The sequence below is a fragment of the Pimephales promelas genome, chromosome 1 (assembly GCF_988280905.1).
Source record: "Pimephales promelas chromosome 1, fPimPro1.hap1.1, whole genome shotgun sequence".
Classification (NCBI taxonomy): domain Eukaryota; kingdom Metazoa; phylum Chordata; class Actinopteri; order Cypriniformes; family Leuciscidae; genus Pimephales; species Pimephales promelas.
This window is the reverse complement of record NC_142769.1, coordinates 29,265,796-29,281,238: the sequence shown is the minus strand read 5'-3', so window position 1 is coordinate 29,281,238 and position 15,443 is coordinate 29,265,796. Positions and strand designations below refer to the sequence as shown.

General features: G+C 39.4%; 1 protein-coding gene across 1 annotated transcript in view; it reads left to right on the top strand.

The window, feature by feature from the left end:
• The first annotated feature begins 250 nt into the window (after positions 1–250).
• The window catches only part of ptprn2 (protein tyrosine phosphatase receptor type N2), a 166,562-nt gene continuing 151,369 nt past the window's right edge, over positions 251–15,443 (top strand). The window contains exon 1 of the mRNA XM_039655454.2: positions 251–546. Coding sequence (XP_039511388.2) covers positions 459–546 — 88 coding nt within the window. The 5' untranslated portion in view covers positions 251–458. The remainder of the gene's footprint in view (positions 547–15,443) is intronic.

Genomic DNA, 15,443 nt, shown 5'->3' with positions numbered 1-15,443 from the left:
ATAACTTTGACTTGCGTATTCATCACACAGGTGTCAGGCGATTTATTATTGTAGTGCGTTGTTTGTCAAGTACAGCATATTAGCATCTCGGTAGAGGGCACAACCTTTGAGCATAATAACTGCACAGGAGAGCAACATAGAAGGGGTTGAGGAAGTGTTATCTATCCGATAAGAGAAAAGCAGAGAAGAAGAATAAAACTGACCGCGCAGAAGTCTTAAAAAACAGCGAGAAAGCGCATGTAGCGAGTGACGTCAGCAGCTGAGGCGGGGCACTGACCGTGGTGCTGAATGCGCCTCGCGCTTTTAGAGTTGAGGACAGGACACGGGGTACCACACAAGAGCATCACTCATCTCACTATCCTCCATCACATTCACCTCTGACCTCCTTCCGCTCTAATCACATCAGCCCTGAAACGTGAGAGCCGCTATGCCGAATTAACGGGAGCTGTTTGCGCTCGATGGGCAGGATGGCTTCTGTGCGCGCGCTGCTCCTCGCCTTGCTGTCTGTCCACGCGCTCGCCGTTGCCACCGCGGACAGGAAATTCGGTAAGTTAGTTCGACGTGACGCCCCACTAAGTGAGTGACGCTGGTCGTTAGACCGTCTTACCTTTAAAAAAATACTGGGTTACTTTACTGTAAAGTGTAACTAATTAGGTTAATCACAACGGCGGTTTTGACGTGCAGAGTGTGATGATATGTTTTTATGCAAATTAGCATGGCTATCGTTTAAAATATATCCAGCTGGTTGGTTAACAATATGGCCACACATTTTACACCCTTAAGTTTATGGGTTTTGACATCACATTAGATATGTGCTTCTGAGTCACATGTATCAGAATTATCATTGCTCGTCATTCCCCATAAACAAATCAGGTTTTAGGGATAATAGAAGTTAAGGGCTTGTAGTAGTACACAATTGAACTATTTCTTTACACACAAGCAAAATAAAAAGGCAAAAATAAATCTGTAGGTTAAAAGCCGCTTGTTACTGGGGCAGTATCCTTAAAGGGACAACTAAATTTACCCCTGAACGGTTCGTAGTATACTGTAAGGGTAGCCATACATATTTCTAAAGTACTAATATGCACTTTTTACTGTTTATTGTTTTTTATAGTATACTACCCCAGTGACAAGCTGTTGTACCCCTAAAGGTGAAGTGTTTGCGCACTGAGTGTATTTTAGTGATAGTTGAGGGTCAGGATTAGTGCTAGACACTTTTTTTTATAGGCTTGTTGTTTTAGGACTATCAAATGATACTGATCTAACAAAATGTTCTGGTCCTCTATAAGACAAATTGTGTTTAGGACAGAGATTTGCTTCATTTATCACAGAAGAGCACAGGACAAATGGAATATGGTTCTAGTGCTCCTCACTGACAGTGGATTACATAATCACATCACGGTTTGTTAAAGCATCTTGGCAGGCTTCATCTTTCTAAGGCACAGGCCGAGAGCAAGAGCCAGCCTCAGATGGGAAGGACATGACTCGAGCTGTTAACAGATATGACTCTACACGCTCCATGCAACCAGTGCAATAAGCATATAAATACAATTTAAAACAGAAATTTAGTTTATGGATTTGATCATGTGGATGTATATTGATATTTTAAGAGAATTTTAAATGTACTGTTACACTCTCAAAGATAAAGCTTCTAAAAATGGTTCTTACAGTGATTCCATGGAATAAGTATTTTAAAAATCTAAAGAACATTTTCCCATTATACCTTTTGCACAATGGAAAGGTTCCATGGATATTAATGTTTCTTCATAGAGCCAGATGCTAACATAACAAATAACCTTTATTTATTTTTTTTAAGAGTGTTGGATTGATTTATATGACATTTGCTACCCCGAAGGTTTAATTCATTGTTAGCAAGCCTAAAGCCAAATCACACCAGGCAGCTCGTGATGCTGGTTCTAAAGTTTTCTAGAATGCACAACGTGTTACTAAATGATTAGAAAACACTCAGCTGGGTTTGCTCAGCATTGTTGTTAAGAAATCTGTGGTTTGAAAACAATGCATCATTAGAGGCAGGCTCTCTCTGTGGCTGGCATATGAGCTTAGCAGAGGCTGGAATGAGCGAGTTCGGTGAAGCCCTGATGAATAGAGCAGTTAAGCATCTCCAAAGAGTCTGTTGGAGGTTTATATATCACTGCGCATTCAATCTGATTCTGGGTTTCCAACTTTCTCTCTCTATTTTCCTCATTTTGTAGGTTGTATTGTATGAAAATATCTGATAATATCAAGATCTGAGACTTATAATACATTATAACTATGGGGAATATAATCCATTAAAACTTGTGGATATTACATGCTATACATTGTTTGTTTAAACCATTATACAGTTATAACGTACTACTCTAATTGTCATAATTATGGCATGGACACAGAATGAGGAATACTGGATTTGTTGGATAGGAAATAGTGAGTCACTGTCCTGTGAGATATGCAGATGGTCAGACTCAGAGTTTCAGAATTTTTAAGGTTTTGTTGTTTTTGTTGGTGCTGGTTGATTTCACAGTCAGTTTGCGTCTACACGCACACACAAAAGCACATTGTTATTTTTAATAAGTCCCACTGTGCATTACTTTTACATCAGTTAATGAACATGATATAGGAGATAGTCATTTCCCTGCATCCTCTTCAGCAGCTCCATGAACTTCCTGTGAGGAGATGGGGAGTGTGGGAGATATTGCTCATCTCAAATATACAGGAAACAGCAGAGATACAAACTGATTTGAACAGAAGAGATTATTTATGGCTCAGTTAGAATCTCTGATGCTTCCTGTACATTGGAGGTGAACAATATCTCCCACACCCGACACACCTCGCTCAAGGAGCTGCAGAAGAAGATCACACAACAGCTGACATTACACAGTAACTGACAGCATTCTCCTCTAATCCACTGAAAGGAATATTCTGGTTCAGTACAAGTTGTGCTCAATCAACAGCACTTGAGGCATTTGGTTACAGTGAGGAACTCACAATGGAAGTGATTGGGACAAATCCGTAAACATAAAAACACTCATCAGATCACTCAGCTTTAAACGGTTTCTTATACAAAACAATGGAGGGGGCCCTATTTTAACGATGCGAGACGCAAGTATCAAACGTGAAATGCAAGTAATTTTGTGGGCGGATCTCATACAAATATATAATTGGTTAGTCTGAAGTAGCTACATTTTTTGTAGGTGTGCTTTAGGCATTACATGCAATAAACCAATCAGCGCGTCATATCACATTCCCTTTAAAAGCTTGTTCCATAGCGGATTGCTATTATAATGGTGGATTTGCCAGGTGCACGTCAGGAGCGATTCATAGCCGAGGAGAACGATGTACTCGCCAGGGCCGTAAAAGACAAACAAATGTCTTTTTATGGGGATGGGAGAAACCCACCCAAATTAGCTTGGGATAAACGGGCGTATAATAATTTTTCGTAATTAAAAATGAATGGAAGAGACGAGATGTTTTCGGTTGCGGTGCATGTTCCCTCTGGGAGTGTCAATGACTTATCACTGTCCCCTTCTCCGATGTGTCCTTTACACAGACACGGTTGCCTGGTGTCAGTCTTTTGAGATGTTGAGCTCTGTGTCTTTTGTTGAATTTCCAGATCAGTCTCTGTCTCTTCTTCTGTTCCTCTTCTTTGAGTTTGGGTATGTCAGTTCAGCCTGGGTTGAGAGATGACAGAGTGACTGGAACTGTTGTTCTGAGCTGCCGGCCCATTGACAACTGTGCACAGTACCCGTTGGCGAGTGGTGTGTGGCGCTGTAAGCCATGAGTGCCAGATACGGGTCTTTTTCTTTCTAGAGGAGGCCTTTAACTGTCCACACGGCACCCTCTGCCTCTCCATTGCTCTGCACATATCTGGGGCTGGACATTGTGTGTGTGAACCCCCACTGTGTTGCGAATTGAGTGAAGTATCTAGACTAGGACTGGGGTCTGTTGTCTGTCATGACCTCAGACGGTATGCCATGCCTGGCGAAGATAGACTTGGCTCAGTATTTCATCCCGTTCTTGGTGTTCCCTTGTTTCTTGTAGCCTCTTTTTTTGTAGCTGGGAGGGTTGACATGATCATGTTTACGTACAGGTTGACTCAACGGCGCCATTGACGGCACGTCTGCCTTGGCCAACTTCTTACCGGCCACATGGGAGATGGAGAAGCTGAAAGTCATCAGTCTCATTCTGAGTCTCTGAATGTGTGGCGTGAGCTCATCCAGGCTCTTTCAGCCTAGAAACGGAACCAGAGGCTTGTGGTCCGTTTCGACCAGGAGAAGTGCTCGCACACAAATGTGATTGCCAAAGCCTCTTTCTCAATCTGTGCGTACCTTTTCTCAGTGTCTGTGAGTGCTCGAGAACTATATGCGACTGGCTTGAGGCGGCCATCCTCCTGTCTCTAGAGTAGCACGGCTCCCAGTCCAAATGACGACGTGTCAGCTGAGACAGCCGTCTCCACATTTGCGTTGTAGAGCGTCAGCTCTGGTGGTGTGCTCAGCTCCTCTTTAATGCTGTTAATAGGGGACTGCATACCCCCACTGAAACACATTTTGCTTCTTTAACAAGTCAAGGAGTGTCTTTTCTGCCAGATGAGGTAAGTACTTGCCCTGGTGATTCACCATTACGAGGAATCGTCTCACTGGCCTGTGTGTCTCCATACACGAGCATGTTGTCCATTTGGCAAAGGACACCGTTGAGTCCGTCCAGTATCTGGGACATTCTCTTCTGGTAGTGTTCAGGTGCCGAGGATATGCCAAAGCAGAGCCAGTTAAAGCAAAACCTCCCAAAGGGAGTGAGAAATGTTGTGAGGAGGGCAGACTTCTTGGCAAGGGGGATTTGCCAAAACCCTGAGTTTGCATCAATTTTTGAGAATACGTTCGACTGATGGGAGCATATGTCTCTCCCTCTTGACTGACTTGTTCAATTTGGTCAGATCCACGCAGATGTGCACCTCATCTTTGCCTGGCTTTGGTACAGTGACCATTCCAGCGCATCAGTCTGTAGGTTGTTCAACCTTTGAAATCACCCCCATCTCTTCCATACGTGCAAGTTCTTTTTTTTACTTTAGACATGAGAGGCAGCAGGATTCGTCGTGGGGTCGATATGGAGAATGGTTTGGCATCTGCTTTAAGCTCTATTTTCTCTATTTTTTTTTCTATTTATTCACCCTCCATCTTGCCTAGCCGTTTGAACAGTGTGGGGGAACTGCTCCTTGACTCTCTCTACTGAGTTCAATGTCACTGTGTCTACTGTAGTCACTAGCCCCAATGCCTGGATAGCTGGACGTCCCAGTAGGTTAAACTTCAGACCTGGGACTACAGTACATACACTTCCTGTTTGGTAGTTTTACTGTCTGTTTCTATGGTAGCTGTGAACTTCCCCTTCACCGTGATGGGTGTCAGAGCTGGACCCTGCAGCACTTGCGCTCTCTTAACACAGTCTCATCCCAAGACGTCATACAACTGACGCTTTTGACCATTCGTCAACATCCTCCGTTTTAGGGTACCCTTAAACGTCGGTTAGATGACGATCCTGGGGCATCATCCAACTGACGCTTTACCTTTAACGTCAGTTAGGTGACGGGGTAGGTTTAGGTCTGGGGTAGGGTTAGGATTAGATAACGTAATCTAACCAACGTTTAAGGGTACCCTAAAACGTAAAATGTTGACGTTTGGTCAAAAGCGTCAGTTGTATGACGTCTTGGGATGAGATTGCGCTGGCTCTCTAGCTCTGGAAACTGCCCCTTCTGAAATACATCTTCACCATCTGAACTGACTGTGCCTAGGAAAGCTATTTCCTCCTCATCTGACACTGCTGTATTAACTTAATATAGAGTCCCTGACCTGCACACTTTCGCATAGTGACCTTTTCTCTGACACAGGTTATATTCTACTTCTCTAGCTGGGCAGCGGTATTTGCTGTGTGCTTTTATTATTATACCACACCACATGCACCGTATCTGGTTACCTGGCTGTGTCTAATAACTGCTTTTATCATTTGTTCTAGCATGCATTGTCTTCTTTTGCCTTTGCCAAACTTTTGTTTTGTTTGAATGCTGTCCACGTCTGTGGCCTCTGCCTTGAAGTTACTCTTCAACAGGTCCTGTTTTTTTTCACACTTTCACTCTGAATTCAGCCAGGCTGTCCATATAAGACAATAGTATCTCCCAGCTGCAGATGCTCTAACAGTTTTTTAATCGCGCAAGTCTATAACAAGTCTGTCCCAGACCATTTTGTTTAGCAGCTGTCAATAGCCGCAGTGCTCTGACAAGCAGTGAAGTGCAGTGATAAAACGATCTACTGTCTCCCCTTGTTCTTGCTGTCTCTGGCTGAATTTGGCTCGCTCAAATAACATTTCTCCTCACCAAGAAATGTCCCTCTAATTTCTCTTTTACAGTGTTGTACACGCTTGCCTCCTCTTCCTTCATACAAAGTGAAGTCACAATATCTTCCGCCTCGTCCCCCATAGTATAAATTAAAGTGTTCACCTGGTTTTCATCTGGCTGTAGCTCCAGACCCAATGCAATCCGGAATCTCTCAAACCTTTGAATCCACTTGGGCCACTCTTCTGGCTTTGTGAAGTCAAACTTGGGTGGTGGGGGAATTTGAAATCACTCAATTTTCTTTCCTCCTTGTCTGCCGCGAATGTTAACTAACGTTATGAATCACGTTGGCTTTGCAAGCCAGCTAAACTTTAGACTTACTAACTGGCTAAAATTTACACGAATTCTCTCGTTAATTCGTAAAAAAAAAAAAAAAAAAACGTATCACAAGTTTACCCAATTTGGTAACTTGAGTCTTCTGTTCAGACACTACAGTGTCTGTTTTACATCTCTCACAACGTCACCTCCTGTCCTATAAAACCTATATTAACACTACATATATAGGCTAATGTAAGTCCCCCCCCATTTAAACATACATGGATAAATGGACAAAGTTTGAGATAGACATGACACCCAGTCATTTATCTCATTCTGTTTTGTATTAAATAAGTCATTATGTACCTCTGTCTCCATATCTCATCCAAGCCATTCACTGAGGTCTGTTTCAGAGAGAGATTATTTCTTTCACCCTATTTATTCACCCTTATATCATTATAAAACTGTATGATCGCCTTCATTGGAACACAAATGATAATTTTTATATGTCTGTAAAAAAAAAACTATAACTTGTTTTGTCTTGTTTTGGACCCCACTGACTTTCATTATATGGAATAAAGTTGAAACATAATTCAAAATAGTGTTCCAAAGATGAAAGTAATACAAATTGGAAACAACATGAGGGTGAGTAAATTACTTTTCAATAAGCTATTCCATTAGGTAGGTCTATGTTCTTTGGCTGTTTCTCAATGAAAAACCCATAAAGCTCTGAGTGTCACTGCTAATCGTCTCAGTATGAAATATCATTGTTTTTGAAGCACTGCTTGAGCTGAATGTGCCTGTCATCCCCGTCCTATTTTTGCTAGAAGAGCTTTTGTAACTGCGTGCGGTCTTGTCATCTGTCTTTGTAGGGGTGTGAGATGGAGATAAAGTCATCCTTTCTGCTTATTTTTGCAGACACAAGCTGTTATATTTGAGTGTATCCCAGCATCCTTTTAGCACCCCACAGTGTCTGGCATTCTAGCACACACAGGTAACGCAGACTGTCATTATACCACACTTAGCCCAAATAGTTTGTGTGTGTGCATCTACTTCTCTCATATATCTTTGGTGGCTTATATTTTGCAATAATCAGTGATTTTTTTTTTTTTTTTTTTTTTTAAGATCTTGGCAAATTACTCAAATCTCATCCATCACCTGCTGTCATTTTTATGTGTTTTCTCTGAAACCAAACTCTTTAATTCTCATGAGATCAATGACTAAAAACAAACCTTGCAACAACTTGAATGTACTGTACCCCTCAGAGCTTTAATTTCACTTGCCAAAAACTAAATATCCCACTTACCCTGACTGAGGTCCGTTCGAGTCACTTTAATTCGACTAGGATTTCTAAACCATAAACTAACAAACAAAGACTGCAACCACATATTCATTATTGGGGGGTATATAATATTTGAAGTCAATTGGTGTCCCTCAATGTCTATTGTGGTTAAAGAAAAAGGTCTCCTACTATCAAGACTAGTGGCCCAGAGCACATTTTAAAATTTGAAAAGACATTGAGAAAAGACCAAATCATAGCTGTTCTGTGGCAATGGCCAGTCAAGGAACTGTGTTTACAATCACGAAACACATCCATATGTTCAATGTATTATTGAAGAAACACCCTGTGGACAGCAGCTAAGAATACTGTTAAGTATTTCTTTTTTATAATTGTCTTTATGTACTTCTGAATTTCCATCATGCTTGCTTCAACAAAACTGTATGCAGTTAAGTTTTATGTAAATTCTTGTATTATTTCTCTAATGACCTAGATGTGGATGTGTTTTTCACAATCCTTTCTGAGAGCAGATCTTGTATTCCCCACTGACCTACATAAAACTGCATCCAAGGAAAACGCCTTGATTACAACAAAACAGTGCAGCTCTGCACCATTATGAATACCTGTGCAAAACTGCAAACGCACGCATTTTGCGTTTTTACGTAAAAATACAAGGGTTACCATATGTAACCGAGACGTTCCCCTTTGTCAATTCACTATGGCGTATGTCATAAATGACGAAGTGGGGATATCTACCAACACGCCACTGCTGCTGGCCCTTCCAGCGCTCCTCTTGAGTCCCCTGGCCTGACCGCAGAGTTGGGCAGAAAGTAGGAGCTCTAAGCAGAGAAGGTCAGTCACTGCTGATCCGCAAGACCCACTCAGTGCGACTTATTGGATAATGCTGGGAAAGTGTGCCCTTGGAGAAGGGGACGCTGTGGAAGCCACATCCTACCTCTGAGGGAGGCACTGTGACCGCTACACTAGCAGAGCAGGGTCGTACAACATATGGCAGTCTCTGGGGTGGTTCCAGCCTAGTTATAGGGGGGAAAGAACACCAGCAGAGACGACAGAGCAGACTCTATCGAGGGAAAGACACAGGCTCATCCACAGAGGAGCTGATCGTGGAGGAATACACATATAGGGTTGCCACAGGGACCGCTACATATGGACACCCAGCCTTGCACAGGTTCCAATGCATATGAGTGTAGGCACAGGGTGAGGGTTGGGCATCGTTTTGATTTGAAGGATTCTGATTCCGATTCCAAATCTTTCTTTTGATTTTGGTTCTTTCTGATTCTCGATTCCGATTCTTTGAGGGGTTGAGTCAAAAGATGTCACAGGCTCATTTCACAGAGGAACAGTTTATTTTGATTCAATAATGAGATTTAGTTTTGAGAGCTGTAGCCCATGCGGGATAAAATTAGGAATGCCTCTGCACCAGACAAAAAAAAAGCAACAACACAAAACAGATTTGCAGAACTTGCACCCTGGCCTGGACTCTCGTATAAACACTAATATTAGGACTGCTACTAGCGTGGAGAATTTTCATAATGCTTCATTCATCTACGAGGGAAAAAAATGAGCAATTATTAGCAAAATTAAACACAATTAGCAATTTGGTCAAGCGCTTTGTTAATTTGGTTTTTTGTTAAATAAAATGATGTGATCTAGCGCTAAAATGTGTTGTTTTTTAAATCAAGTGATCAAAGTGCTCGTTGCCACTGCGATCAGTGGCGCGGATACAGTGTTCTCTTATGGCCCGCGCACAGTCTTTTCTCGGACGCCTGCTTCAGTCACTTCGTTCTAGTGAAATCACAAAACAAATTGCGCACAAAAGTTTCCCTGCTTTATATACAACCACTAATGAAAATAATTCGGTTTTGATGAGAAAAAAAATGATACGAGTGCGGATTAGAACCCAGAACCTGTGAAATGCGTGGCCACTGGACCAATTATGTACACACACAAAGCGTATGTATACTGTATTTATTCAAGTGAAATGAAAATCAATATGCCGACCCAAGCTTTTAATGTTTTATTTTTTTCTTGTATGCCCTCATCTCTCTTTCTTTCTCTCTTTTTTATTATTTAAGACTAATGTAAAATAATGTTATTTCTTTTCATATCTCCTCTCTTAATGTATTTGGTATCATAATGTCTCCTTGTTTTGATAGATTGTTTACTGCTTGTATGCCTTGACTTGTTCTGTTTATTAACATTGCATTAATATATATTTAAAAAAAAAGGTGAAATAAAGCCATAAATTTGAGCGCCTCTTATGTGCTCCATGGCTGCAACAGAACAAGTGGGCGCAGCAAGCACTTCCAGAAATCCAGTGGCCACTATGGACCAGAACTTGCGCGTTTGGAACCGATGATCGGAATCGAAAATTTTTTACGAAACGATTCCAATGGCATCGTTATTTTTTAACAAGGCATGTCTTGGGACTGGTCTGACAAGACAATAGCATCCACTGTCCTGTGGGCTAACCTTGCTATGCTATCCTTGATTGGAGACAGCCTTTCCCTTGTGCTGGACTAAGAGACAAGAGCTGGTCTGAGGTCGTAAAGCTTTGCGTTCTGTCCATGTATAACCGCAAGGAGCTTCCGAACACAGTGCTTGAAGGTTCACTACCTGATCCCTGAAGGGAGTGGTAGAAACATTGGGCACGTGTCCAGGCCAGGGTCTCAGTTGGCCGGACCAAATTCACAATTCGTCGACCGAAAATGCTTGCAGGTCCCATAACTTCTTGATGGAAGCCAGATATTGTTTTATAGATATTATTTTGCACTATGCCACAGTGTTCCCAAATAGTTGGGTTCTTAATGAGGACATTTTGTAATGGACATTCAGGCCACTGCTGTACTGGATGCAAAACTATTTTCCAGCTTTTTTATTTTATTTACTTTTTTATTTAAAAAAAAAAATAAACAAAAAAACAATGAGGCATTTATAATTGAAGTGAATGAGGACAAACCCTAAATGTTTAATACTTTTTAATAGTATAGTTTTAATAGTATAGCTCTAGACATATTGCGTGTTTTCTTGGTTCAAGTTACATCCAATTTAACAATGGTGACCGTGTTGACATGATAATAGATCAACTGTAAAAAGCTTTACAGCACAACATAATGCACACATTTGAACAATAACAAAAATATTGTTAAAATGTGTGCATTGTTTTGTGCTGTAAAGCTGTTGTATTATTCCATACACCAACTGGCAAGATATTGCAATTAAACCAATATTTTGAATCAATTGATTAAAGTCTCTGAAATAAATACACAGAACACAAGCTGGGCGTGATACACTCACAGTTAGTAGGTCTTTCTTGTCATTCCTGTCTGAGCATGTGAATTGACTGGGATAATTAGAGCGAAATATATCTCTCTCACATTCCCCTCATTGAGTGTCACTTCACTTTTTTTAATAGTGTGTGTGACCACCAGGGGTGTAACGGTTCACAAAATTCATGGTTTGGTTCGATAGATACACTTGTTGCCCACCAGGAAAGTGGCGGGCAACAAATTATAACCAATTATAAACTATTTAGACCATGTCACAGAATGTTAAAATTAGATATTAAAAAAGGTTGACATGCGTATAATCCTGTTAGCAATCTGTTAGGCTGTAATGTAGTTATAGGCCTATAGTAATAAGTATAATAGTATGCATGCAAAGTACAACAGTAACGTGTCATTCATTCTCCATGTATTCATCTTCTTATATCATATCAAATCACGTAACAGTTACAGATGAACGCGTTCTCGCCTCCACCTGGAGAACGTGTAAGCACATTTATGTTTAGATAGACGATTGACGCATCCAATAGTGCATCCAATTGCACAACAACTATCTGGCATGTCGTTTACACCTCAAAACACCAACTTTTATATATTAAAACTGGTAAGTGATAAGTTTACTGGGTTTCGTTAAACGACGTTCTTGCCTGCCAGCCAGTACTTATATATTCATAGAAGAAAATAATCTGCGGGCCATTAAAGTTTAGCGAAAATCATCAAAAACCCTGGCGGTGGCTGGCTTTTTTTTTTTTTTTTTTTTAACGCTGGCGGGGAAAGAGTTAAAAAGTGTTTTTAGTTTTTTAGCTGTGACTTTTTGTTTTCCCTTTTCATTACATTATTAAAAGTTTTTTTTTTTGTTTTTTTTGCCTTGCTTCACCTTGACTGAGGTGGCTTTTAATGAGACTCAGTGAGCACTGAGCACAAAACTCTCTTATTCAAGATGCGCTATTAATTTACACTCAGGTCATGTACCCTGTCTGTCTGTGTGGCAGAGTGCAGCTGCAAACAACACTGCTGCTTTTCCATTGCACTCTTATTTCCCCTTTTCCTCTCTCTTTTTCTGTCTTTTTCTTTATATGCCTTTTTTTTATATACCTAAAAGCTCATTTAGTAAGGTACACCAAGGGACGATGTGAGTATGAAAACAAGCCAACATAAGGTTGAAGAATAAGAGAGTTTTGTCCTTATGTCATGATTGATGTAAGAGAGAGAAGAGATAGCGTCTCTTAATTAAACGTTTTGTATGACACGCCTAAATTGTTACATCATTCCCCCAGTAAGGATATTCAAAAATTGAGGGCACAACAGCTTGTCACTAGTCACCCTCCTTTTTGGGAATGGGGGTTTAAATGCACTATTCAAACTTAAACGGTTGTAATTTCAAGAATGCTTTGTAATATATACCTAAATTTGGTCTTGTTTTAAAGGAAACTCTTCAAAAAATGAAAGAATGAAAAAGTTCATACAGTAAATCAAATATACTATATTTTTATTTGATTTTATATGAAATAAAATATATATTTTAAAAAATATATTTTTACTTTAAAATTACTATAAAATCAAAGCCATACATCTAACCAACCAAGTTGATATCACAAAAATTGAAGTTCCCATGAGATTTTGTTTAGGCGTAGTACCAAAATTAGCCACCGGGTGACATAATTCCTTTGAATTTAGTTGTATACATTCTGCCTTAACAAATTTTTAAAGTTATGTCCAAATATAAATTCTGTCACAAAATTTTATTGCTTGTTTGGGTTAAGAAGAAATCCATATAATCCATATCCATAATTGAAAGGATCCATGAAATGTGTACCTGTAGTCGACATTACTCATGATCACTGCTTGTCTGAAGCTCAAGTTCAAAATGATTTTGATTCAAAATTCAAGTCAACTTTAAGTGTTAAAAAATGTACAAATATTAGAGTGGGTAATGATAACATACTATATATGTGGACCTGAATATTTTTGGTACTTCATACAGTACGTAAATTATTTTTATTTAGCTGTTTACAATAAAATGTTACAAGGAACATATTCAACACTTCCATAAATATAGTAGACTAAAGGTTTCATTTATTAAATATCTCTAGAGCACCAGCTGTTGGTTGATGAATGTCATATTCATACCAGTAGTGCAATTTAACAGATTGTAAATATGCTGAGAATAACAGAATGTGTAATTATATCGCAGTTATTTTAATTTACATACATATTAAAATAGTCTACAATGATACCAGGCCAAATATGATTAAACAAGTACAGTCATAAGTTAATATAATCCCCTATCCTCCATGGATCACAAATGTGAATACATTTTTCAGAATTCAGGTCACTTGGCACTGGTTATTTTTAACCTCACCAAAATCCATTTCCACACCACATGTAGTTAAGATGGTAGAATATGTAGTGCAAACATTTTATTTATTTATTTTTTCGCCAGAGTCATGCATATAAACAATTATTTTGCATTAAAAGGCATTGGATATCCATAAAAGACATGCAAGTATAAATCTCCCAACCCTAATTCATACCATCATCTTTCATGCAGTTCTGCAGGCTTGCTTTAATCACCATAGAATGAGGCTTCAAGTACACTGCTGTTGTTGTTCATCCTCAAAGCCTGAACCTCTGGGGAAATGAGGCACTGTGTGAGCGGTGGGTGGGTTAAAATGGATTCTTCATAAAGATGTCAGCCTGTAGGCTTCAGTCAAAGCATCTTTCTATGGGAGGGGTGAAGACTCAGATGTACTCAGCACCTGGTGTGTTTCCTGTGGCTCAGAGAAAGAAAGGAAATTTTCATCAGACTCAAGCAATGTACTAGAGTGTTTCTTGCTAGACAAAGATAACTCTAGATTTAATTAAATGTTTGTTTAACATGTATTTTGATCTTTGTTTGTGACACTGCTGATGTAATTGGAATCTCGTGGTTTGTCGTCTCCATTGAAACTTTATGAAATTTTATGAATGCTTTAAATCAACAAGCTCCTCCTAAATTACTGCAACAGTCATGTCTGAAAGCATGATGTTGAAAGTCAGCAGTCAAGTTCTGGAGGTAAAAAATCACATTCATTTTCTCTATAGGGGAATTGATTTTTTAACAATAACTTAAAGCTTTAAGAACAGACCTACTGTGAGTCATGAAGTGGTTAATCATCAGTATAAACTTGTTATTTGTGTTTTTATTTATTATATATGATTTATCTGTGCATTATTATAATCAAACTAACTTCCCCTCCCTCCTGACATCTCTTCTCTGATGACGTGTTTAATGGCATGGAAAAGGGAAAGCCTGTCACTCTCATGAGATCACACCAATAGCAAACCACAATAATCTAACTATCCAACCAATCCTTGGTGGACAAACTCAAATCCCACGCCATTTTTTTCTCTTTTCACAAGCCATTTTGCTTGGATATAATTGTCACAATAAGGAAACAAAACTCTCCCTCAATGAGAGGATTTAAACAAGCAAATTGCACCAAGACAACTCAAGTGCCTGCCCACTCCCATGAAGCACTGCGATTGATGTAAAAGAGCATGCATATCTCGCAATAAACATTTTTTTTTCTGTTATGATGCATATTTTTTGGAGGTGCACTCTTGTCAAAAATTCATCGGTTACTCTTCCTACATAATTTTGTAGCAAGAATTGTAGTTTATTCCCTCATTAAGCACACAGTTTTGTGCATCAGTTTGTAATGTTGTGATTCTTTTTCAAATTCTGTCAGAAATATTAGCCTGATCCACTTGTGGTGATATTCGGATTTTCAGATAGGATTACTTTTCAAAAATCTCAACGACAATTCTTATTGGAAAGAAATTAAAGCTTAAGTTTTGGAAGAACACCAAAGTCCCTACCGGTAAAATTGTTTTTGGATGAAATGGTTAGGTTATTATAATTTTTTAAATTATATTACATATTTTTCTTTATCAAACAAACTGGATCTGTTTGATAAGATTTGGTCTTCCCTTCTCTGCTACCTTGATAGCTCAGTTTAAGTTGTTAGATTGTGTTAGATGGGCTGATTGTGCAGTACTGGTTGTCCCATAAGTGTGGTATGTCTTTTGTTCCTATGGTGGGGTGGGTGGTAATGGGAACTGTTTTTTTTTAGGCTTTTTTTCTTTATATTATTTATTTTTATTCCCTTATTTATTTTATGTTGTCTTTATGTTTATAATGAGGAATCATAAAAAGCGATGTAACAATGATTGTCAAATTGTTGGA